The 22,600-nt window shown below is 40.0% G+C and overlaps 5 protein-coding genes across 8 annotated transcripts in view; 2 read left to right on the top strand and 3 right to left on the bottom strand.

The window, feature by feature from the left end:
* atg2b (autophagy related 2B) overlaps nt 1-8,260 on the bottom strand; it is a 35,072-nt gene extending 26,812 nt beyond the window's left edge. The window contains exons 1-20 of the mRNA XM_056295673.1: nt 8,222-8,260; nt 7,154-7,558; nt 6,889-7,051; nt 6,533-6,685; nt 6,335-6,437; nt 6,038-6,200; nt 5,438-5,617; nt 5,169-5,265; nt 4,889-5,053; nt 4,612-4,763; nt 4,184-4,295; nt 3,785-4,013; nt 3,498-3,660; nt 3,279-3,371; nt 2,990-3,178; nt 2,347-2,620; nt 2,137-2,245; nt 1,826-2,027; nt 1,127-1,269; nt 878-1,035 (exon numbers count right to left, since the gene is read on the bottom strand). Coding sequence (XP_056151648.1) covers nt 878-1,035; nt 1,127-1,269; nt 1,826-2,027; nt 2,137-2,245; nt 2,347-2,620; nt 2,990-3,178; nt 3,279-3,371; nt 3,498-3,660; nt 3,785-4,013; nt 4,184-4,295; nt 4,612-4,763; nt 4,889-5,053; nt 5,169-5,265; nt 5,438-5,617; nt 6,038-6,200; nt 6,335-6,437; nt 6,533-6,685; nt 6,889-7,051; nt 7,154-7,315 — 3,010 coding nt within the window. The 5' untranslated portion in view covers nt 7,316-7,558; nt 8,222-8,260. The remainder of the gene's footprint in view (nt 1-877; nt 1,036-1,126; nt 1,270-1,825; nt 2,028-2,136; nt 2,246-2,346; nt 2,621-2,989; nt 3,179-3,278; nt 3,372-3,497; nt 3,661-3,784; nt 4,014-4,183; nt 4,296-4,611; nt 4,764-4,888; nt 5,054-5,168; nt 5,266-5,437; nt 5,618-6,037; nt 6,201-6,334; nt 6,438-6,532; nt 6,686-6,888; nt 7,052-7,153; nt 7,559-8,221) is intronic.
* Nucleotides 8,261-8,302: 42 nt separating this feature from the next.
* gskip (gsk3b interacting protein) lies at nt 8,303-12,242 on the top strand. 3 transcript variants are annotated; one of them, XM_056295669.1, is made up of 3 exons: nt 8,303-8,560; nt 10,150-10,395; nt 10,500-12,242. In XM_056295669.1, exons 1-3 carry the CDS (start codon nt 8,318-8,320, stop codon nt 10,656-10,658), a joined length of 648 nt encoding a protein of 215 aa, XP_056151644.1. In that variant the 5' UTR covers nt 8,303-8,317; the 3' UTR covers nt 10,659-12,242. The 3 variants fall into 3 exon arrangements, with proteins under 3 accessions (XP_056151644.1, XP_056151647.1, XP_056151646.1); XM_056295672.1 differs by having other exon boundaries at nt 8,420-8,606; XM_056295671.1 differs by having other exon boundaries at nt 8,420-8,699.
* A 173-nt stretch (nt 12,243-12,415) lies between these two features.
* On the bottom strand, nt 12,416-16,475 carry LOC130126437 (NPC intracellular cholesterol transporter 2-like). Of its 2 annotated transcripts, none has more exons than XM_056295957.1 (5): nt 16,228-16,339; nt 15,979-16,103; nt 15,022-15,129; nt 14,676-14,848; nt 12,416-12,970 (listed from the first exon to the last, which is right to left on the bottom strand). In XM_056295957.1, exons 2-5 carry the CDS (start codon nt 16,058-16,060, stop codon nt 12,884-12,886), a joined length of 450 nt encoding a protein of 149 aa, XP_056151932.1. In that variant the 5' UTR covers nt 16,061-16,103; nt 16,228-16,339; the 3' UTR covers nt 12,416-12,883. The 2 variants fall into 2 exon arrangements, with proteins under 2 accessions (XP_056151932.1, XP_056151930.1); XM_056295955.1 differs by having other exon boundaries at nt 12,417-12,970; nt 16,335-16,475.
* Nucleotides 16,476-16,709: 234 nt separating this feature from the next.
* On the top strand, nt 16,710-20,473 carry isca2 (iron-sulfur cluster assembly 2). The gene is made up of 4 exons (XM_056296024.1): nt 16,710-16,788; nt 17,199-17,379; nt 18,092-18,207; nt 18,332-20,473. Exons 1-4 carry the CDS (start codon nt 16,727-16,729, stop codon nt 18,504-18,506), a joined length of 534 nt encoding a protein of 177 aa, XP_056151999.1. The 5' UTR covers nt 16,710-16,726; the 3' UTR covers nt 18,507-20,473.
* A 410-nt stretch (nt 20,474-20,883) lies between these two features.
* Nucleotides 20,884-22,600, bottom strand: part of eml5 (EMAP like 5) — a 45,776-nt gene continuing 44,059 nt past the window's right edge. The window contains exons 41-42 of the mRNA XM_056295474.1: nt 22,316-22,416; nt 20,884-22,222 (exon numbers count right to left, since the gene is read on the bottom strand). Coding sequence (XP_056151449.1) covers nt 22,186-22,222; nt 22,316-22,416 — 138 coding nt within the window. The 3' untranslated portion in view covers nt 20,884-22,185. The remainder of the gene's footprint in view (nt 22,223-22,315; nt 22,417-22,600) is intronic.

Below are 22,600 nucleotides of genomic sequence, written 5' to 3'. Positions count from 1 at the left end.
CAACCCCAGAGAAGCGGCTGAAGATGAATGAATGAATGAATGAATGAATGAATGAATATTAATTTTAAAATTTTATATTAACAATATTTTTTTTACCAAAAAGTATGTTAAAACTTTTTATTGAATTGTGCCTGCATAAATGGCCTCGCGTGCAACTGTGGGCACACGTGTCATAGGATGCTGATCCCTGTACTAGACAAACATAATAACACATCCATGGGAATTGTATAAATAAGCTAATCAAAGTATTGCTTTTCATGGAGAAAAATATATTGCCCATCTATTTTTATGTTTTAAACATTTTTACAGCCCTACAAAATAGGTTATGTTGCAGTGTAAATTAAATCACAACAATGGGTCCTATGACCCATTGACCCATTGTGTGTCGGCCCTGTGATGGACTGGCAGCCTATCCAGGGTGTATCCCCACCTGCTGCCCAATGACTGCTGGGATAGGCTCCAGCATTCCCGCGACCCTGAGCAGGAAAAGCGGTTTGGATAATGGATGGATGGAGTCAATAAATTTGACTTCAAGAGGTGATTTTAAATTATGATACAGAGTTAGCTAGCTTTAATCAGTGCAAGTATAAGGATGTTAAAATTGGGGTGATATGATCTTGTCTTTTCTCTTGTGTAAAAATTCAACCAGTTCCATTTGTATGAAGCCGGAGAGCTGGAGTAGTGAGGTGAAGTCAATTTTATTTGTATAGCCCATTATCACAAATTACAAATTTGCCTCAGTGGGCTTTATAGCAACACAACATCCTATCCTTAGACCCTCGCATCAGATAAGGAACAACTTCCTAAATCACAAAACACTAATAAACTTTGACCAAATGCAATTTCAATTTTTATAAAATGTTCTCTGCTCACTCACCCTCAGGGCCAGTAGAGCGGAACTGGCTGAAGCTGTCCTTGGCATAGGTGTTGATTAGCTGGCTGGCAACAGAGAGTCCAACTCCATATGGCATGTTCTCCACCGTCTCCACTGGTGATGGAGCAGTGGGCTCCCATAGTAGGAGGTCATTATTTATTCTGTAACAATAATGGTTAGCAATGTAAAAACTACATAACATAACAACAAAGTCTATCTACTAAGATGAAAGATAAATTATGAACAAAGTACCGATTGTGTAGTTTTTCATAGAATGCCTTGCTTGGCAGTGTTAATTGTACATTAGGGAAATAAAGTTCGAGAATAATGCGAGAACTGTTTGTAGTTTTCTCCTGGAACTCTGTCATCTCAGCAACATCCCCGGGAATAACCATCTGAAAATGAATGAGGAAAGGTTTGTCATCACTCTTGATTCCATTAAGAGAATAAGTGACCACGACTGAACAATTTTGAAACCAAATGCATAATAAAATTAGTCTTTTCTGGACATTGGCCATATTTAAGCATCAGTATTATTCATTTGATACAAATGTTAACTCTATCTGGGTGAACTTTTGAGTGCGACTTAGTATATACCAAATGTTGGAGCGTAGAGGAGAGATACTGCGTACTAAATCCTCTAAAACCCATTTTATAAATCAATTTTTATACATAAAAATAGCAAGGGATTCTTTACACTTAAATCTGTGCATATTTCATTTAACCAGCTTTGGGTGAGTCAGACCTTCAGTGCACCTCTCTGTTCCTATGTGGATATTTATCCACTCTGCACCTTAGTTAAAGACCTTTAGCCAGGCTAGCAGTGGACTTTTTTGAGATAGTAAAAATACTGACAGGAGGAATCCTCATTAGATGTCTTTTAATACCAAAATTGTTCAGTTAAGCTCCAGGAAACTCATAAATCAACATGATCCTTTAACCCCAGCCTACCTCTTCATTCTCATACATGACCCTTCGTGACGAAAAAGGTGATGGTTCAGGTTTGCCAAAGTCACAGACATCCTTGAGAGAGTGGGCAGCCCCTTCTTCTTCTTCCTCCTCAGGAGAATGGTCCTCAGCGCCCTCATCATCTTCAGCCGTCACACGTTCAAGGATGGAGCGGACAGCAGTTGGGTTCATCTTCAGCACGACTCTGTACGGATGTTACACACAAGTCAGCACTATTGAAAGGTTTTCTTGGTTGGTTGGTTGGTTGGTTGGTTGGTTGGTTAACTAGTGTGGTTAGCAACACTGGTTCTTACCTCGGCCAGTCAAATTTCCCATTCTCTGATGTTGTCATGTCTGCATCTATGGTGTGAGAAACTCTGAAGAACCGAGCAGCTGGTTGGTCCTGCTCCTCCTGGAACTTCCCTGTGAAAGTGGTAAAAGAAATGGAATACAACTGTGTTCAAAAGCTTCAGAAGAAGACAGTTTGGAACTGGTTTTTTTTTTTTTTTTCTGGGGTCACATACCAACAAGCTCTCTAAAAGTTAGCTCCATCTTGGTTTGCTCAGGAGAACTGCCTCCCATGAACTCTGTCTTCATCTCAAGGTCCTCCAGCTCTAGGTAGAGTATTTCTTTCTGTAGAGACTTCTTGAACCAAGGACCCCTCTCCTGATCTGAGCGCAGATCTGGGATGGGAAAGCGGACTGCCAGGGACAGCACTGGGGCGTTAATGGTTAGTGATACGTGGTAATTGGTTGGGGTACGGCTGTCATCAAGGAAAACCTCTGCAAAGGCCTTGTGCTGTGAAGAGTTTTGACATTCAAGTCCTTAATTTATGTATAGTGTGATAGAAGTTACAATTATGCAACAGTTTTACTGTTTTCATTTAATTAAATTTCATTTTTATTTGGATCTAGGTTCTTTGGCCTCATACATGCAACAAACAAGGAAAAGAAAATCTGATATTCACTCATTGTTTGTTATTCATATAGTATCTAATCTGCCCGTATAAATAATCTAAGTAGCCTACTTGGTTTACCTCATATAGGCGGCCTCGTATTTTTCTTCTCCCAATACAACACTGTACAGGTTCCAGGGCCAGGCCCTTTGAAATGCTTTTAATAAACTACCCCCCCCCCGCCCCACACACACAATTTGGGGTGTTCCTACCAAGCTGACATGTTTGTTGTAGGATGTGTACATGTGGGAGGCCATCATCTCTGTGGTGGCTAGCTTCTGAGGCTGTAACAGTGAGTTAAGGCGGTCAACGATGCTGATGTCCAGCTCTGAGCGGATAGCACCCAGCTCCACCTTGATCTCAGCCTTCCTAGGAATGGTGCTCAGACGTACCTGGCCGCCCTGCATGTTAAAATGGGATGTGGTTATGGACTGGAAGCTAGACATCAATGTAAAGAAAATTTTGGAGTGTTATTTATTTGCAAGGGGGGGGGGGCTTTACCTGTGGGCCTCTACGCTCAGCCAGTTTATAAAGCAGGTGAAGGCTCGTGGTAGATAGCGCATCAGCACCGGCTGCAGTGTCAAATGTCAGAAGCTAAGGCATGACAAAGAAACAAGTAAGACACATCGTACTAAGTGCACCTCCAGTCTATTTGCAGTGTGTTGCTGGCTAAAGCTGGGCAATGCGTTATGTATGCACATGCAAGATTGAAGTTCTAACCTCAGTGTACTGAACCCTCCTTTGGGAGCCACAATTTGGGGCTTCAGAGGGGAACAGGCACTCGAGCAACTCCATCTGGCCCAGGGAAACATCAGTCCTAAAAGTCCGCAGATTGGAGCCCTGACAGTGCTCATAGTTTATCTTTAGACCTTGAGCCACCAACCTGCAGAGATAGGCACACGATAGTTTTGGCATATTCATATTATGGACTTATCATACCTTGGGTTTTCTCAAAACAGTAGCAACACTATGGAAAAGAAATTCAGTGAACAAAAATAAAAGTTCACCTGAGGTGGTCATGGGGGCAGGCCTGGTCAAACACTGACCGAGACTGGACAAAAGCAGCTGGGGAGAGCTGACCTGGACCCACCATGCTGAAGAAATCTCTGGCCATGGGGGTAAGGGGACTAGGAGCAGCATCAGGTGGCGTCAGGGGGTCAATGTGAAGGACCGAGACAGCCAGGCTGCCCAGTGTCAGCCTAAACACCAGCTCTGGCCTTGACTCATCACCATGACCTTTGAATTAATGAGTTGGAAAAACAGCCAAAGGTCAATGAATGTGTTTTATGAAGAGCCTTTTTCCCCGACTATGAGTGAAATCTCTAGGCAGCAACAAAACTCAACACCTTTGTATCTAAGGGGTGAATGTATATTAGGCAGGTATGATGATTCAATCTAGTGCTTACAGGCATGTCTCATTAATTTTTGCGGAAGCTGTGAATCCTGTGATTGGTAAAGAGTTTCACAGGTCTGCTTCTCTCTTTGTCGTGGTACTTCAAGGTAATCATCCCATAGAGCCTACAAGGACAGACACAGACATGGTGCCCAACTGTTTGAACAAGGAAAAAAAAACTTTTCACAACAGAGGCACATCATTTAGTACACGTTAAGCACAGGAGCCACATCTTAAGTAGTTATAAAAGACAGACACGAAAAAAAAAACTTGTAATTGGTTTAGCTTGAAAATATCATAAAGGCAAAACTGTGCTGTTTTTAATTCAGGTAACCTTATCAAGAACATCTGACAATCTTCAGATGTCACATCAAGAGAACCTGAGGTTTGCCAGAGTCTATTTTGATATTCAGCTGCAAGCAAGAGAGACACAGCACTTACAGCTGCATTGCCAGAAGGAGACTCCACTGGGGAAGATGAGTAGTTGCTATTGAGTGACAGGTCGAGGTCGACGGTGGGTGGTTCACCAAGGGGTGGGAGTGATGACAAGCTGTGAGACATGTCCATGTCAGCCATTGAGAAGAACACGTCCTCTGTACCAACCATGTATTTGGTAAAGGAAAGAACAAGGAGACAAAGTGTAATGATCATTTAATAGGTGCATTCATGACAGTTGATAAGTAAAAAAGAAAGCATGGGAACAGAGGGAAATGTCAACCTCGACTAGACACAGTTCTGGTAGTCTGGCTCTCAAAAAGGTCAGGGTCTGCGCCTGGCACAGCAGTGTCCTTCTTGAGGCAGCGGTTCAGTTCCATATGGAGTCGATACTCATCCTCTTGTTGCATGGGTCGATTCTTTCTGTCTTTAGCCCATTGTTGTGCACCTTCACACAGAAAATAAGATGATTTGTTCACCGTGTTTCTAAATGACCAAGTTGGTTATAGACTTATCTGGATTTATTCAAACACTCAAGTATTCACCAACAGATGGGGGCTCACCTCCTCCTGAGAAAGATCCAAACATGTCCACTAGAAGATGAACTTGCCGAGGGGACACAAGAATGATCATTCCATCAATCTGTCCCTCAACATCCAGCTGAAAAGTAAAATACTATATGTACAAAAGGAGGTTTTGCTGGCCACTAAGAGTAATTGTTGCAAAGAGACAATGTTGCACAAGTAATCAACCAATGTTTTTTGTCATCCATGCATCTTGAACCTACTCAATAATTTGGTAGAGGAGTAGTAATTGGGTGCTGTCAACTTACCTTTGCTCCAGGCATGGCAAGGTTGTGTTTCAGGGTGAGGGATAGCTCAATGTTACCATTAAGTGTTCCAATCTGCATCGGTTCAAATGGTGTTGCAGAGGATATTGGCTCTGTGAATTGGGGATGAGGCTCACATATTATTTTGGGATTCCAGCTTGGGGAGAGCTTGGCCTCAGTCTCCTGCACAAAAAGGAAACATGAGAAAATATAAGGTTATAAGAAATATTTCTGGTCTTCAGTACAGCTTAGCTGAATTACATTTGCTGCCATTAACTTATCAATGCACAACTTTGTACATTTGTTAATCTTAATTAGTAACTACTTTGTTCGGGGGTGTTTATGGACTATATTCCACAGTAAAAGAACACTTAAAAGTACTTCACATCAAAAATGAAAAAAGAATATCCTGAAATTTGCATTTATTACAATGACGTGTTACCACTGATTTTGAACCCTACCATTTTGCTGCAAACAATCCAGGTTCACTTCTCATTCTAAACAATGCTCTTTCACCATTATAAAATAACTGTACATAAACTGTAAACTGCATATAAACTACACCTTGTCTCGGCCAAAAAACTACGAACTTTCAATGCCTACCGCTGGTGTAGGTGAAGTTTTCAAACATGCTCTGGACGCTTCTGAGAACTCATCCCAAAAAATGGTGACTCCTTCCATACGCAGGTTTTTATGTGCAAATGTAGTGGGCTGATGAACATTTACACTGGAACTCTCTTCACCCGTTTCATCACAATAAACAATCCTGAGCACGATTACAAAAAAAAAGAAAAGAAGAAGAAGCTTGCAAAGGATCAAGGATCAACTACAGTGAACAATAACTGGTCAAACTGTTAAACCAACAACCTACGGTTTGACCTACTGATTGTTCAAACTTACTTGTTGATGCGAATTTCAAGAGCAATTCCAGTTTTGGAATTTTCCGGAACATGTTCAATTCTAAGAACTGTATCCAGAAATGTCACTTTGACTCTTCTCAAGACTAAAAGGAAAATAAAAAATTGACAAAAAGATTATAACTGACCAAGGTAAGCAACACCTGTTCATGTGATGACTTGTAATACAAACATAATGTACCAGTCTCTATGGTTTCTGCAAATTTCTCCAAGCCCTCAAATGGCTGAAAGCTCTCCCCCATGTCATCAGTCAGTCTCTGGCTCAAACATTCTTTGGCGAGTTGCATGCTGCTTGTCATGAAGCTGGACCAATACATGGGTTCCATGCCAGATGCTACAAGAATAAAACCCAGTTGGGTCACATAGGCAATTGAAGTAAACCTATCTTTTATGTTATCTTACCAATTCAATAGTAACAATTTATTTAAAAAAAACATTTATTTTATTTTTTTTTACCCAGCTTATGAATATACATTTCCCCTACTGCACAATTACTGTCTTGAAGAAACAAACTACATATATGTAGCATCTCCTTACCCATTCTTGGTCTGGGTCTGAACACCATCTCCAGCCCCTTTACTTCTAGGGCACAGTTTTCTTGCAGCAGGGCTGCCCATGGTACAGATAGAGAAATTGCTTGGATAAACCCCTCTATTACCTCAAAAGGGGCATCAGCTGTTTCTAGGAGCTCATTCAGAGACTGAGGAAATTAGAATAATGATCAGGCCTTACTAAGTTCATACACTTTAATTTCTTATTTTTACTGAATTTCAACACTGACAACAAGCAACATTGCACTTACCCATTTATCCAGTGGGACCTGTGCAAGTGATCCAGTGCCTTGATAGAGGTCTAAACTGAGCTGATCCAAACTCAGCTTCTCTTGCAGAAAGTTACCCAAGTACCGATGGAGGAGGTATCTGCAAGCCCGCTTTTTAATGGACTCCGAAAATGGCCAAGGCATCCTGACTCAGTGGAGGTACTCAGGAAATTGAATGTATTTAAAATATGGACCACAAATATCAGAACTACCTAAAGTACTATGGATTTATCAGTGACTGTAATTCCCCGTCATCCTGTCGATTTTAAGAAGTCCGGAAGTGGTAAGCTCAAACAACCCTCATACCCCAATATGAAGTACACCTTGGAAGACGAGTTGACACTTGGGGATATGTGTGGCAATTTGTCCAGCTCCAGTTTGATGCGCCTACGAAGAAGGAATACATATGGTGTACTTCTTTGTAACGTGAGACATTACGAATTGTGACTTACTCACAGACGTAGCAAAACAACCTCAATTGGTGGGCTTATTTCAGTAGAAGGCAATAACTACTTCAAATGACACTTGGATGTGATTTGCTGCCGAAATCAATTGGTTCGTAAGACGGTTATCGACGAAACAAAAAACAAAAAAAGTTTTCACAATTCAGAAGCTGGTGTCAAGTAGCCGAAGTGGCTTATCGTTAGCTAGTTACCTCGGTTTGCACGCTATGCTGGCTGACTTACCCAGCATTAGAGACAGCTAGCTTAATGATACTGAAGAGACAAACCAGACCCCCCCCCCCCTTATGACTGTCGTCAAGACAAAGGCTTGCTAGTGCCTCTAGCTTGCCCGTTTACCGAATCCCAGCGATCACCCGCAGCTTGTCTTCTACCATTGGCGGAATGTTATATTAGTTGCCTTGGCTAACGTTACCTTGTAAACCAGCGGTAAAGGTAGCTAGCTAGCATCCTAGCTAACATCCAAATGTGCGTTTGGTAACTAAGCATCTACACTACAAGTGTTTTGACTTTCAACAGGAACAGATAGGCTCGCATGGTCAGATGCACTTATTAGTGAGCCCGGTTAAAGATATTACTCATCTCTCACCTTCGACCTGAGTTGTTTACAAACACTTTCATGACTCCGCACCATCTGAGCCTGCACACTCTGGGGCAGACAGCCCAACGAAACAATGATTGGACAATGACGTCACCGTTGGGCGGAAATTGCTTTTTCGTGAGACGATCACCCCGCCAGGGATGTTCTCTCAGAAGATGTCCTCATACGCCAAGAAATCAGAATAGATACAGAGGTTTCCTGCACGCCAACATAATTGCCCCGTGCTGTTGTGTTTTACGGAGCCGCTCTCAAAACTTAACTCTACCTTCTTCATTGAGAAACCTTGGGACAGGCAGGAATCTGACACAAACCGGAAGTACACCGCCAGTAAGGACGCGAGAGGAAAAACAAACGCAGCAAGTTAGAAAATCAGGTGTAAAAAATTTATTTTGTTACACATTATGTGAATAAGCCATACACCGTCGTTCCCAGTGCTACGTGTTTTACCGAGCAGTACTACAATCAGGTGAATGAAACGCTTTAATGATTTAAAGAAGCTGATGTTTGCTTGTCCTACCCATACAAAGACGACATCCTTTGAGTTTACCGCCGGTCGGAACAAACGTTAGCTAAGCTCGGTAATAAAAATATCTGAAACCGAAATTGGAAAGTAGTCTCTGCAGTAATTGTGGTTCGTGAGTTAGATTTGTGAATGATTTACTACATGGTTTCTAAAATGCCAGGAAACGTCATCCCGCGAGTTTGTTTGTTTGTTTTTTTGTTTTGTTTTTTTTTTTTACAAAACGAAGCTAACGCTAGCCCAAACATCCCTGGGATGTCGCATTTAGAGGTTATATTTTCATAGAGTTGAGCAACGATGGTGTTCGGACGTCGTCCGGTGTGGCCGGTCTGCTGTTTTGTAAAAACTGGCCGACCAAGACAACATAATGTATAGCTATGATCTATTATTCAAGTGTTAAAACACTTCAATCAGTGCGTGGTGGAGAGTTGGGCTGTTTCTGCAAGGCGTGGGGCAATGTGGACATGGAATTTGAATGTTCGCAATTCAGTGGCCACGCAAACAGGTGTAGATTAGCCGTGTGTATTAAGATGGGCTCACAAGTATCTAGTTAATGGGGAGTTTGTGGTTTTTGACACCGCCATCCATTTATTTGGGTGGGTAAATATGAGGCATTAGTTGAAAGCGCTTTGAGCGGCTGTTGCAGCAATAAAAGCGCTATATGAAATGCAGCCCATTTACAGGTGGGTGTATTATTAGCAAAGCAGAAATTAACACAATGTATGGAAACATTTTGTCCACAAAATTTGAGACTTAAATCATTTTGTGCATTCAGACACTGCTACAACAGAGAAAAAAATCATTTCGTTTACGTTTTTTTAAGTGTCTTGTTGCTGTATAAGAGGCACATGCATCAGGCATACCTGTGAGCATGACATGGCTGCACATTTGCACTTTGGCTTATAGCCTGAAAAAGGCAGACCATACAAACTATATATGTAGATTATAGCACTACAACGCCAACATTATGCGGAATTTGATGGATACACATTCATAAACCTTTAAAATTGTGGTTGAATGAATACTAAACGACTTATCAGTGGGTTTTTTTATCATCTTATCTTACTAATAAAAATAAGTAATGACCCAGTAGTTTTTCCCCAAAAGAGAATTCTGTTATTTTGTGCCAGGAATGGTTGAGCTGAGGATAAGATCTCCCAATCACCTGTTGTCTGCATTGCTTATCTTTATTTGATTTTAATGCATAGTATTCATCAAAAGTGTGTAGCCTTAAGCTACAGCAGAAAACATGTTTCTACGACATGCTCTCAACATGCATCCACTGAGGTACTGCAGGGATAGACAATACTTGCTAATGTTGTAGCAGTCATTAAGAAGGTCTAATATTGCATGGCAAAATAACTCATTGTTACAGATGTGATGTTCTATGTTGTAGGGGATGGAGATACACTGCCAGCCAGAAGACTCTATGGTCACCTCATTTGATGAAGATTGCGTTGAACTTGGAGATGTCAAAGACATGAGATTGGAGGCAGAAGCAGTGGTTAATGATGTACTTTTCGCTGTTGCTGAGATGCATGTGTCACAAAGTCTCGACAGTGCATTGGATGTCGCCTACATAAATGTGGAAACAAGAGAGAGCAATCGCTACTGCCTTGAGCTCACAGAGGCAGGGCTTAGGGTAAGACGTGAGTTTTGAGTTTGACGTGTTTTCTTTCTCATAACTACTGTACTTTTTTGCCCATTTACACAACACAAACCACTTATTATTTTCTACCCTGTCAGGTGGTGGGATATGCCTTTGATCAGGTGAATGAAGAGTTGAGCTCCCAGTATCATGAGACTGTTTACTCACTCCTGGACACCCTGAGTCCGGGGTATAGAGAGGCCTTTGGGAATGCTTTGCTCCAGCGGTTGGAGAGGTTAAAACAAAATGGACAATGAAGAGATGTGATGCTGCAAAAGGTGTAGAAACAAAGCCGGGATTGATGATGGGATTGTATTTAGATGAGCCAATTGCATCTTAATCTTATCAAGTCTTGTCCACCTGCCCAACTACCACGACAGTTCAGTGGTACCTTGCTCTGTCACCCTTGTTTGGTTGTGATTTTTCTGTTCTCTGTATGATTTCATGACAATTATTTTAGATTGATCACCAGGGATTGGCTATTTGGATCTGCTGCATCATTGCTGTAATGACCGGTTTTAAACTTTAGAGAGATCTTCCTGCTAATACATATGTCACAGACTGTGGCTAGAAATGTTCTGTAATGGTTTACCTTTTGTACGCTGTACTGATTTTAATGAGAAAGGTCAGTTAATTTTTTCCCCGGAGAATCCTGCTTTACCTCTGCTTTACTGATTGCACTAAATTTGTCACATGAGTAATATGCGCTCTGTTGTCATGTACCCATTAGTGTACTAGTAAAAAAAAAAAAAATCAGCAGGTGTCTTACCAAGAGCCAAAGATGGAGACGAGTTGATTTTGTAGGTTCCTAGTCAAACCCACTATTTTTAGACATAATTCACATTGCCTTAAATATGAACATGTTATGCCGTTTGGTTGTAAGTAGTACAAAAGCTAATTTTTATTCAACATGTACTTAGAGGGACCTTAACGTTTTATTTCATTTAGTCTCATTACGAACAATTACCCAAACAAAATTCAAGTTGTGTCCCACGAACTCTTGACCTTCTGCTCATACCCATGGTTTAGGCCAGTGGTTTTTGGACCAGTCCTTGGGGACTCAGTACTGCTCGTTTTCTACTCTGCCAGGTAGTCTATTTTTTACTTTTTTCAGATATTCCAGCCAACCAAATGGGTTTTTAGATCTGGAACAACAGGTGTATGTGATTAACTACCTAGCAGAATAGAAAACCAACATTACTGTGCTTCAAAAACCACTGGTTTAAGCCTTGTTAGGGTTCAGGTCAACATGTTTTAAAATTATCACTAATAACCATACATTATTGAGATGAAGTTGGTATTTTTAAATACATTTTAAACTGTATTGCTAGAAAATCCAAGGTGGCCTAGGTCAACATAACAGGCCAACAGTACATCCATTGCCAATTAGTGAGCAGAACTTGAGGGTTATGCTTGTGCACAGTTCTTGAGGGGTTGGCAGTTTCCAATATAGGCCGAGTTAAAGGGAGGCAGCCCAGCCCCCTTTAAAGTGGCCTGGGCACCACCTTTCAAACTTTGCCTGTCAAAGAAATAATGAAACTCATTGTAGAGGTTTAAGGCATTCCATTTGAGTTGGTCTTAAACAGTTCATTGTCAGAAAGCACAGGATATATTTGAAATCCATGGAGTCCCAAGAGCCACTTTTCTAATGGTCAACTTTGTTGGCACTTGTGACCTGCTCACAAGTTTCGTCGTGTTATGAAATGAATTTTGCAGAAGAAAAAAAAAAGATATTGCATTTATCCAGCTATCATTTGTACCATTTCTTTGCTGTTGACCTTTGCTCAGACCAATAAATTATCAAAACTACATGTTACCATTATGTTGCATTTAAGGGAGGAAAAAAGGGGGGGGGGCTATATTTAACTTTAGTTTTCTTGAAGCATAACCATTAAATCAGCATGTTGCCGAGAGTGACTGAAACAGTGACCGACTCAAAGTAAAAATTTGACCTGGTCCCGGACTCTTTCAAGACATTTGATTTGTCTTGCATCATTGATTCAGGTCAGTCACATTTGAAAAGCACAAATTTAGTTAAATGTCTTTATTTGAATTAACCACAAAAATCAAATTTACAAACTAAATTTCTTCTCGGCAGCATAGTTTGTGTGAAGTACTTGTTATAAAAACTTTTAGTAAAAAGAAATGCACCAAATAGTTTTTCTGACTACACAGCAGCCAGTAAGAGAAAAGGACATTAGAAAATTGCCCTGCAGGGGAATGTAATTATCAAGCCAGAGTCATTCAAGTACAGAAAAACTAGGGACGTTACTTCACATCTACAGCTCCTAAAATAAACAGGCAGTCCAGTATTTGTTTAGTTCAACACTCGGCTGCAGAATTCTAGATGGTGTACAGATAACGAAATGTTTTGCAAAGCAGTGAAACATTTTAAAACCATTTAAATCTTCATAGAACATTCCCAATCACCATCTTGTCAAATTTGAATCCCTTAAAAAATTTTTTTAGCAGTATTGTTAACTCAGCTCACAATATGAACAGGGAACTTGATGCAGAACAAGTCCTTGCTGGTATCATCTTTCAGTTCCCATTCGACCACCAACTTTATCTGAAAAAGAACAGGTCAGTGAATCATGTGCACATGAGTTGCAAAAAAAAGAAAAAAAAAAGTCATGAGTTGAAAATAGAAAAGGAAGTGACATATATTCTTGCCCTATCCACCGTCCCAGGCTTTGCTATTGTAAAATATTAAATATGTTCTGTTTTTAAACACTATAATCCTAATTGCAAAGAAATTTGGCAAAATATATTTTTCTCTGCGGCCCCACAGCAATTCTTAGCTTCTCCCTCATTCGATCACTTGGCATTGCCAGTACAATTTCATAGAAACACAATCGACAGATGGAAGATGTGCTCGTCACCTTTGACATGCTCAAATGTGCCAGCTTGCTTTTAGCTAAACACGACTCAGATGAGCCAATTTTAAAGCAAGGGTAAGTGATCCTGGGCACAAGTTAGCAAGAGCTAGCTATATTTTGACAAAGTACTACAAATTCTCAATATTTAGTGAAGGTCCTTTTTCTAAACTACATTTATGTAATTTAATATATGCGTTTTCAGTTGGCAAATCAGATTATACAATGAATAACAGTTATATAAAACACAGCAAACATTTTCCACCCCGTTCTCCCTCCCATAACATCCCTATCAACTGTGTATTTATGCAGCTTCGAATTTAGACCCGTCTTTACAGACCATAGCAGATTAAGCTTTGCTTCAACTCTATGCAAAAATTCTTTTGACAGTCCATTCCAGCCTGAATGACAGTGTGCGGAGAGAGGCAAAACTTGATATTTAAAAAAAAAAAAAGTTACTGATATAACAAATTAAGTAAATCTTTTCAATTGCAGCAACAACAAAAAAAAAATCCAGGGTTATATATCAACTCAAACACTAATGCAGCAAACTCAAATTAAATGCATGTTAATGGGACTTCAGTGTTAAAGTATGACTTTCAGACTAAGCTCTCACCACAGACTGCTTAGAGTGCAAATGCAAAACACTGGCTGACTTCTGCAGCCTATAAAAGGGTACCACCAACTGTACATGTTATGACTTGTGTCTTACATTCTTGTGTAAGAAGTGGAGTTGTTGTGAAGCATCTAGTGTGTTGGTGTAGTGTTCTGTACCTGTCACATCTCACTCTTAACCTTCACTGCTGGCTAGCAGAAATGCTAATATGAGAGCTGAGCACGCAAGTCTCTCCCTGCCAGTACATAGCCTCTCCAACAGCAAGCCCTATGTAGTTCCTCCTCATGGCGAGACACAGTAACTGAGTACACCTTGACCCTGGCTGAACTACAAGGGACTCGGAGGAGGTCTGGCCCCTAGACGTGCGGTATGCAGGCCCACCAGTGTGTAGATATTCCCTGACACCCACGAACCAGCCCCCCCCATCTATGGGTTAAATAGTGCCACTGCCTAGTGCATACCTTGGGCGAGGAATAGACCACAGGAGTAAACCCCTACAGAAAATCAATGTCTACAGTGCTGTTGTTTTTCTTGCCTTTTTTCTATCTGTTTAAGTGGGAGAGTACTGCTGGCATTGTGTGGTTGCCGCTTCTCCCTCTAATAGCCCCCCCCTTCCAAACCACCCCTGTATGTCTGTGTTATGTTTATCTGTTGTCTTGTTTCATCCCATTTATTGTAAAGTGACTGAGTGTTAGAAAAGCGCTATACAAGTTTGATTTATTATTATGACTTAAAAACCAGTGACTGGTTGAGAGTAGTTTTAAAGAAGTTTGATTACATACTGAAGGATACTCTGACTTTACAGGCAGTGCATTCACATAGTTGTAGCTCTTCTGCTTCTGTATGGGGCACACAATTCCTGATTTGCAGCCATCTTCAATAGGAATGGGAAAAGGGATAGGAACTCCAGCAATAATTCCATGGACCACCGCTTTGCTGGTTTGGCTCACCACATCTATAAACAAGACAAACTTGATCAGTGGAACCAAAGGTGAAAAGCATGCCATTTGCCCTTAAAATTCAACCAAATACTTCATTATCACATGGACTGACATTTCAACATTAGTTCAGCAGTTTAGATTAAATAGGCAGACAAGCTATATCTCTCAAATGGCAGAGTTTACATACCACTGTTGAATGTTACATTGACACTATACGACTGTCCTTTGCGTAGCTGGCACGGTTGCTGAGGACAAGGTTTAATGTCAACCATTGAAACCTTGCCAACCGAAGATCCTGCAGAGCAAAATGAACTTTTAGTGATGCTTTTCTTTTTTTTTTTAAATCATAAGTTTTTCAAAATACATCATATGTATAGAGAATAGGATATCCTTAAGTCAAATATTCCAGATATCCCAAAGCCAAATATTTGGCTATAATGTATTGAAATTCTGGCAATTTAATAAAATGTATTACACACACCAACTTCACAATTCTCTCTCACTTCATATTTGTGACATGTTTTGCTACAGTAGTTCTGTAACCACAGCCCCCAGCCACACTAGATTACCAACAAAAAAAGTGTTATATTTCCTTGGCTCCTATCCCAACGGCTTTCATATATGCCCCCCATCTGCACTCCCTCAATATTCATTTGGACTGCGTTATCCATTAGGAATTGGTTTGTGGGAAAAAAAAGTAATTTTACAATACCTTTTACTACCTGATAACTCCACATACAAGTTCAACTAAATGTGGACCGCCAACAAGAGATTTCAAAAGAAAGCAAATCTTATGGTCTCTTTTCTGACAAAATTCCTCAAATATGCACGAGATGTACATTTTCTAAATCAAGGTGGCCCTCTACAATGAACGGCAAAATCCGGACGGCAACTTTTAAAAAGGTGTTAACACCATTAGAAATATGATCTACAATATCATGCAGTTTTAATGAGACGCAAACCATCAGTAAGATACAAATCCAGACCAGTAATGACTTCGATCTGCTTGCGTTATTCGGCAATTGTCTTACTGAAGTAGGCCACGAGAGAGAAATCAAACGTTCATCCCGCACTTAATAACTGAAACGTCCCTTAACAGAAGAATTAACATGACGAAGGTGCAATTCACCAGATTCAAACTTACCACAGTCAATATATTTCACTGGCTCCGCACAAGTGAAAGCAATTAGGGCGAAGAAAACGATGGCAGCAGCTCGGAAGTCCATGGTTCTGTTGGTAAGTACCTATAATCACAAATGGACCTGGAAACTTAAAAAACAAAACAACAACATTGATTTAGAACATGGCCTTAACATGACTTGCTTGTTTCACTGAAAGCCCAAAAGCCGGGACTTCAAAGTTGCAAGATTGCAAAAACGAAACGGTAGCTTACATATGGCAACGTTAAACATTTAAAACTAAAGCGCTTTATTTATACACAACAAAGCCCCTAAACCGCGCTAAATTGATCAGAAAGCCGTGGATAAACTTTAAACACACCTCCGATCCACTTCCGCATCAACCGCTGCAGCAGCTGACTCGCGAGCGCAGCAGCCCTTCTTATTTGCCCGTATCACGAGACCGGCGTGACGCTTACCGATCAGTGGGTATGTTAGATTCACAACACAACGAAGACTTGACACGCGTTTCACCAGCTCAAAGTTAAACACGCATAGACGGGACACAAGCAAGTGTCGAGACACCACCCTCCTCCGTATGTTAAAGAGAATCGAGCGAACCTGAAACAGGGGTTAGATTAGGAAAATAATGTGACCACATTTTTATCTAATAGGCCGTCGGATGTGATAGACAGGCCCTCTCAACCAATTACATGTCCTCCTTTTTTTCGTTACGACTTTTGTGGGCTGAGCCTGCAACGTTTGTTATGGAAGATGTCATTTGCGAGAAGTGCAATGATAAGTGCGTCAAAGTCAAGATCGTTGAACGTGGCTAGGTAATGTGGGTGTGTTTTCCAGACTAGCATTTCGAAAGGAATGATCGTGATTGAAATACTGGCCCAAATATGTTTGGCTGATGAATACGTCGTTGAGCAATCAATTACGTGTGCTAGCTTGCTAACTTGCTAGCTAGCCAACGAACCAACGATCAGTGTTTATGGCCAACATGCAAACGTACACCTGTACCTTATGTGTTTACATTAACTCGCTTTCCTCTTCTGACTATGCCCCTTGGTCTGGTCTTCACTTGATTTTACTGAAGTGTATCTGTCAGCATGTTTGCTTTTTTACTTATTACGTTTTCTTCGTTTTATCTGCGCTTTTATTTTATGTAAAGAACGTTGCATTTTAATAAGCAAAATGTACTGTTTTAATATGTTTGATTGATTGATTAAATTACTTTTAGGGCATCCTACCTCCTCTTCAACAACATCCGTGCAAGCCAACAATTAAAGAGCTGTCAACAAATATCCCAGCCCATCTATACTGCTGGGATTCAGCGCTTTAACAGCACCTTGGCCCAGGAAACCCCTGTGTTTTCAGGTCCATCTGAAGATAAAGTAAATCTCACTGAATCATGTGTTAAGGTCAGGACATACCCATGATTGTCGGTCAAAATGTTAACTTTGTTTACTGTAGAGAGGCAATCCTTAAAAGGAGGTTAATGTACTTGTATGATTGGTTTTACACATCTGTTGTAGTAAGTTTAATCGGGATTCCTACTGATCCACATCTCTTCCAAAGCTGGGATTGAGAAACCCAAGACTTATCAATGGTATCCTATTACTTATTTATAATTTAAGTACTGTAATATATATATATATATATATATATATATATATATATATATATATATATATATATATATATATATATACTATGAATCCATCTAGTCAGACTTAAATGTCAGTGTAGCAGTGTCAGAAAGCACTCCACTCCATAATAGCATTGGTAGGAGCCATTGCTCTCCCGAGTCTATGGAATAAAGTGGTGTGATTCTATCACATTGATTGGGCTGTACAGGATCATATTAATAATACCTAAAGTCTGTTTTATAAGAGTTTTTCTGAAGAACTCTTTCCAAGCACTCAAATCAGGTACTTCTATTTTTGACTTTTGAGAAAGTCACAGTAGCATTCCACATCTGTTTGCAGTAGCAAAGAAGCAATTTCATTTGTACACCAGCGATCATATGCCTCTTTACAGTTCAGCCAAAGTATTTGCTCAATCATAAATAATATTGTACATACATATTTGTGTTCTGCATTTCATCACACCTTTGTTCTTCCTTTCATCCAGAGACTCAAGGAGATAATGGGGAAGGGAGAATACCTCAGGATTCATGTGGAGGGAGGAGGCTGCTCTGGATTCCAATACAAATTTTCTGTTGATGGTAATAGAAATGAAGATGACAGGTAAATTGTGCTACCAACTACTTTTAGATTTTCTGAGTAGTCTCTCTTGAAAATTAAGCAAATACTATCTCATCTCTTAATGCAATCAACCCCCTCCTTGTGCTACATACTTTTGTCTTCTTAGGGTGTTTGAGCAAGGAGGAGTGGGGGTTATCGTGGACCAAGACAGCTTGGAGTTTGTGAAAGGAGCCACCCTGGACTTCAGCCAAGAGCTAATCCGCTCGTCTTTTCTTGTACTGAAGAATCCCCAAGCTGATCATGGCTGCTCCTGCGGTAGCTCATTCTCTGTCAAATTATGAGGGTTTCCTCACCCTTTTCATCACTCACGGTGTTAATAGTATAGTGGTTATCTTAAATATTAAAAATTCTTCGTGTCATGTGCACTTGAGATATTTAACAATTAACTAGTAAACCTCATCTAGTGGCAAGGCAATCTATAACTGATGGAATTTTCTGTTTCAAAGTGTGATTTAGTTTGGTTACACGTTATTTAACCGTAATGGAAGCCAAGGATATTGATTGAAGCTTGTGCTTGGATTTTCATTATTCTGCAGACAATAATTGTCAACAATGCTCATTGATGATTGAGTTCCAAACATGCAGCATTGGTCAGTGATGTACAGTGGTGCTTGAAAGTTTGTTAACCCTTTACAATTTTCTATATTTCTGCATAAATGACCTAAAACATCATCAGATTTTCACACAAGTCCTAAAAGTAAGAAGAGAAAGAGAACCCAATTAAACAAATGAGACAAAAATATTATACTTGGTCATTTATTTATTGAGGAAAATGATCCAATATTACATATCTGTGAGTGGCAAAAGTATGTGACCCCCCCCCCCCATTGTGCAGCAACAACTGCAACTAAACGTGTCTGGTAACTGTCGATCAGTCCTGCACATCGGCTTGGAGGAATTTTAGCCCATTCCTCTGTACAGAACAGCTTCAACTCTGGGATGTTGGTGGGTTTCCTCACATGAACTGCTTGCTTCAGGTCCTCCCACAACATTTCGATTGGATTAAGGTCAGGACTTTGACTTGGCCATTCCACAACATTGACTTTACTCTTTAACCATTCTTTGGTAGAACGACTTGTGTGCTTAGGGTCGTTGTCTTGCTGCATGACCCACATTCTCTTGAGATTCAGTTCACGGACAGATGTCCTGACATTTTCCTTAAGAATTCGCTGGTATAATTCAGAATTCATTATTCCATCAACGATGGCAAGCTATCCTGGCCCAGATGCAGCAAAATAGGCCCAAACCATGATACTACCACCACCATGTTTCACAGATGGGATAAGGTTCTTATGCAGTGTTTTCCTTTCTCCAAACATAACGCAAAAATCTATTTTGGTCTCATCCGTCCACAAAATGTTTTTCCAATAGCCTTCTGGCTTGTCCATGTGATCTTTAGCAAACTGCAGATGGGCAACAATGTTCTTTTTGGAGAGCAGTGGCTTTCCCCATGCACACCATTGTTGTTCAATGTTCTCCTGATGATGAACTCGTGAACATTTAACATTAGCCAATGTGAGAGAGGCCTTTAGTTGCTTAGGAGTTACCCTGGGTTCTTTTGTGACCTGGCCAACTATTACACGCCTTGCTCTTGGAGTGATCTTTGATGGTCGACCACTCCTGGGGAGGGTAACAATGGTCTTGAATTTCCTCCATTTGTACACAATCTGTCTGACTGTGGATTGGTGGAGTCCAAACTCTTTTTTAGAGATGGTTTTGTAACCTTTTCCAGCCTGATGAGCATCAACAATGCTTTTTCTGAGGTCCTCAGAAATCTCCAAACATGTATGGTGAAGATCAGACTTTGATAGATCCCTGTTCTTTAAATAAAACGGGGCACCCACTCACTCCTGATTGTCATCCCATTGACTGAAAACGCCTGACTCTAATTTCACCTTCAAATTAACTGCTAATCCTAGAGGTTCACATACTTTTGCCACTCATAGATATATAGTATTAGATCATTTTCCTCAATAAATAAATGATCAAGTGTAATGTTTTTGTCCCATTTGTTTAATTGGGATCTCTTTATCTACTTTTAGGACTTGTGTGAAAATCTGATGATGTTTTAGGTTATATTTATGCAGAAATATAGAAAATTCTAAAGGGTTCACAAACTTTCAAGCACCACTATATGTAAACAAAATCTGCTTTGCAGTGATTTTTTTTGAGTATTTCATTCCTGTAATTGTCTTTGTGTGTAAAAAATGTAAATAGACCATATCTATAAATATAAAGTGCAAAGTAATGTAGCCCTCCTGTTTTTTTTTTTTTTTTTATCTGAAATCAACTCATTTTGGTGGACTTACGACATTCACAAACATTTGTCAACTACCTGCATAGGATTTTCTTTAGGCTGCTTTATTTCCTATGTTATCACAGTAGTGATTATTTTGGGTCATATACTGACATGATGTAGGCTGCTTGCTGATTACATCAGAACATGAAAAGGGTGGAAAGGAAGGCTTTCCATTGTCTGATAGCTTAGTGAGGATTGTTGATAAGATTTAGCTATAACCTAAGGTTGGTTTGAGCTCTGCTAATTTAATTAACCTGATCAACTAGTTCATCATTTAATTGGTCAGGACCGGTATTTGGGTCCCCTGTGCTTACATACGGCAAGGAAGGTAGTCTGCACAAAGCCAAACTAAAGTTGCCTTTTTTTTTTTAATAAAGTTGAATTTAAGAAACATTTCACAAAAATATACAAAAAGAATATCTACAAATGGTATTTACATTGGTGTAAATCAAAATATGCAGCAACTTTTTTTTAGTAACTAGTCTTGAGACAAGGAGCAAACTTTTTTGCTCTTTCATATTTTCACTCTGATAAAACATTCCATTTAAGCAACATATCTGATTACATTAACAATAAACTCTTGAAAAAATAGCCATAGCCACACCCTTCATATAAATGATAACACAATGACAATACACTATAGCAGCACACTGAAAAGTGACCAAAGGAGAAATACAAGTGTATTGGAACATCAATTTACAGCTTTTCCTTTGTTTTTGTTTTGTTTTTTTGTTGTTTTTTTTGGGGGGGTGTTTGGTTCAACAGATTGTCATTCAGTAAGACATGCACGCTCATTTATCACAAACAGGTCATCGAACAAATGTGCACATGTAACGTCATGAGGGAGATACTGCACAAGCTTACACATTGCTACACACATGGTCACACACTGTTGGGGGTGGTCTGAGGTTCAACCAGTCAACAACACAGTCACAAAAAACACACCATTGATAAACCATCAGGGTAACACAGTGACCAGGTCAGGTGTACAGTGCATAGTATGCTTTGGCATGCTGACATCCAGAACATAACTGTGGATGTTACATTCAGGAGGAAGGCCACAGGATTAGAAATACTGTGTAAAAAAAAATAATAATATGGTAAACAAAAGAAATTAACCAAATGTGTACATGGCCAAAAAAGTGAAAGTAACATGACAATACAAAAAGTCAAACAAATCCAAACCGTCATTAGTTCAACACTCAAAGTGGATTAAGGCTAATTTAGCTTGCTACATGTTTTTAAAAATGGCATCGTCAGTAACATAAACTCATACCAACTGGCAAATCTGCCATTTGGGACATTTATATAGACACGCCCATACTAAAGAAATAATCCATCATTAAAATGTTCATGTTAAATGTGAATATTATAGAGCTTCTTCCAATCTTGATGTGATTTTTACTGAAGGATATTAAGCCCTCCATGTCTTGTGTTGTCAATCAAGACTGATACTGATGTGATGAAAATGAGGCTTGCACATACTCTATGCATGCACCTAGATTTGAGGCAGTAAATCCAGTTACTTCTTCCACCATCCTCTAGCTGCCAGAACTGTCCTGTTGACATGCATCCTTCAGCGGGTTCCTCTTCCTGGATAGCCATGCTGGGAAAAGCCGATACAGCCACGTGGACTCATCAAGTTGCCCAGATACCGTTCCTCAGTGAGGTGCATGGATGCACCGCCATACAAACAGGCTAGAGCAGAAACACAAGAGGACATATCCGTTTAAGATTTGATGGTCATGTCATTTTTAAATAATCGCTGCACTGTTTGGACCTCAGTCTTACCTTCTGTCATCTCCGCCGGCACTGATGACAAAGTGATCCCCATTTGTGAAACGTATATTTGTCAAGTGAGCCGAATGACCCAGAAAGCGCTTGTGTTTGGCCTAGATGAGACAAAATGTGCATTATTAAAGTGGCCTTTTCCAAGCTATAATTGACAGATGTTTGTCTTAAGTATAGTTTGAGTCTCCCAATCACGTTTACATGAGCTAATCGCAAAAAGAACGAGGCTCATGCATGTAGCTTTGCAAATGACATTAAATCCAGTTGAAACACAAGACCTAAATT

Source organism: Lampris incognitus, chromosome 16, assembly GCF_029633865.1.
Source record: "Lampris incognitus isolate fLamInc1 chromosome 16, fLamInc1.hap2, whole genome shotgun sequence".
Classification (NCBI taxonomy): Eukaryota; Metazoa; Chordata; class Actinopteri; order Lampriformes; family Lampridae; genus Lampris; species Lampris incognitus.
This window is presented reverse-complemented; position numbering and strand designations above follow the sequence as displayed.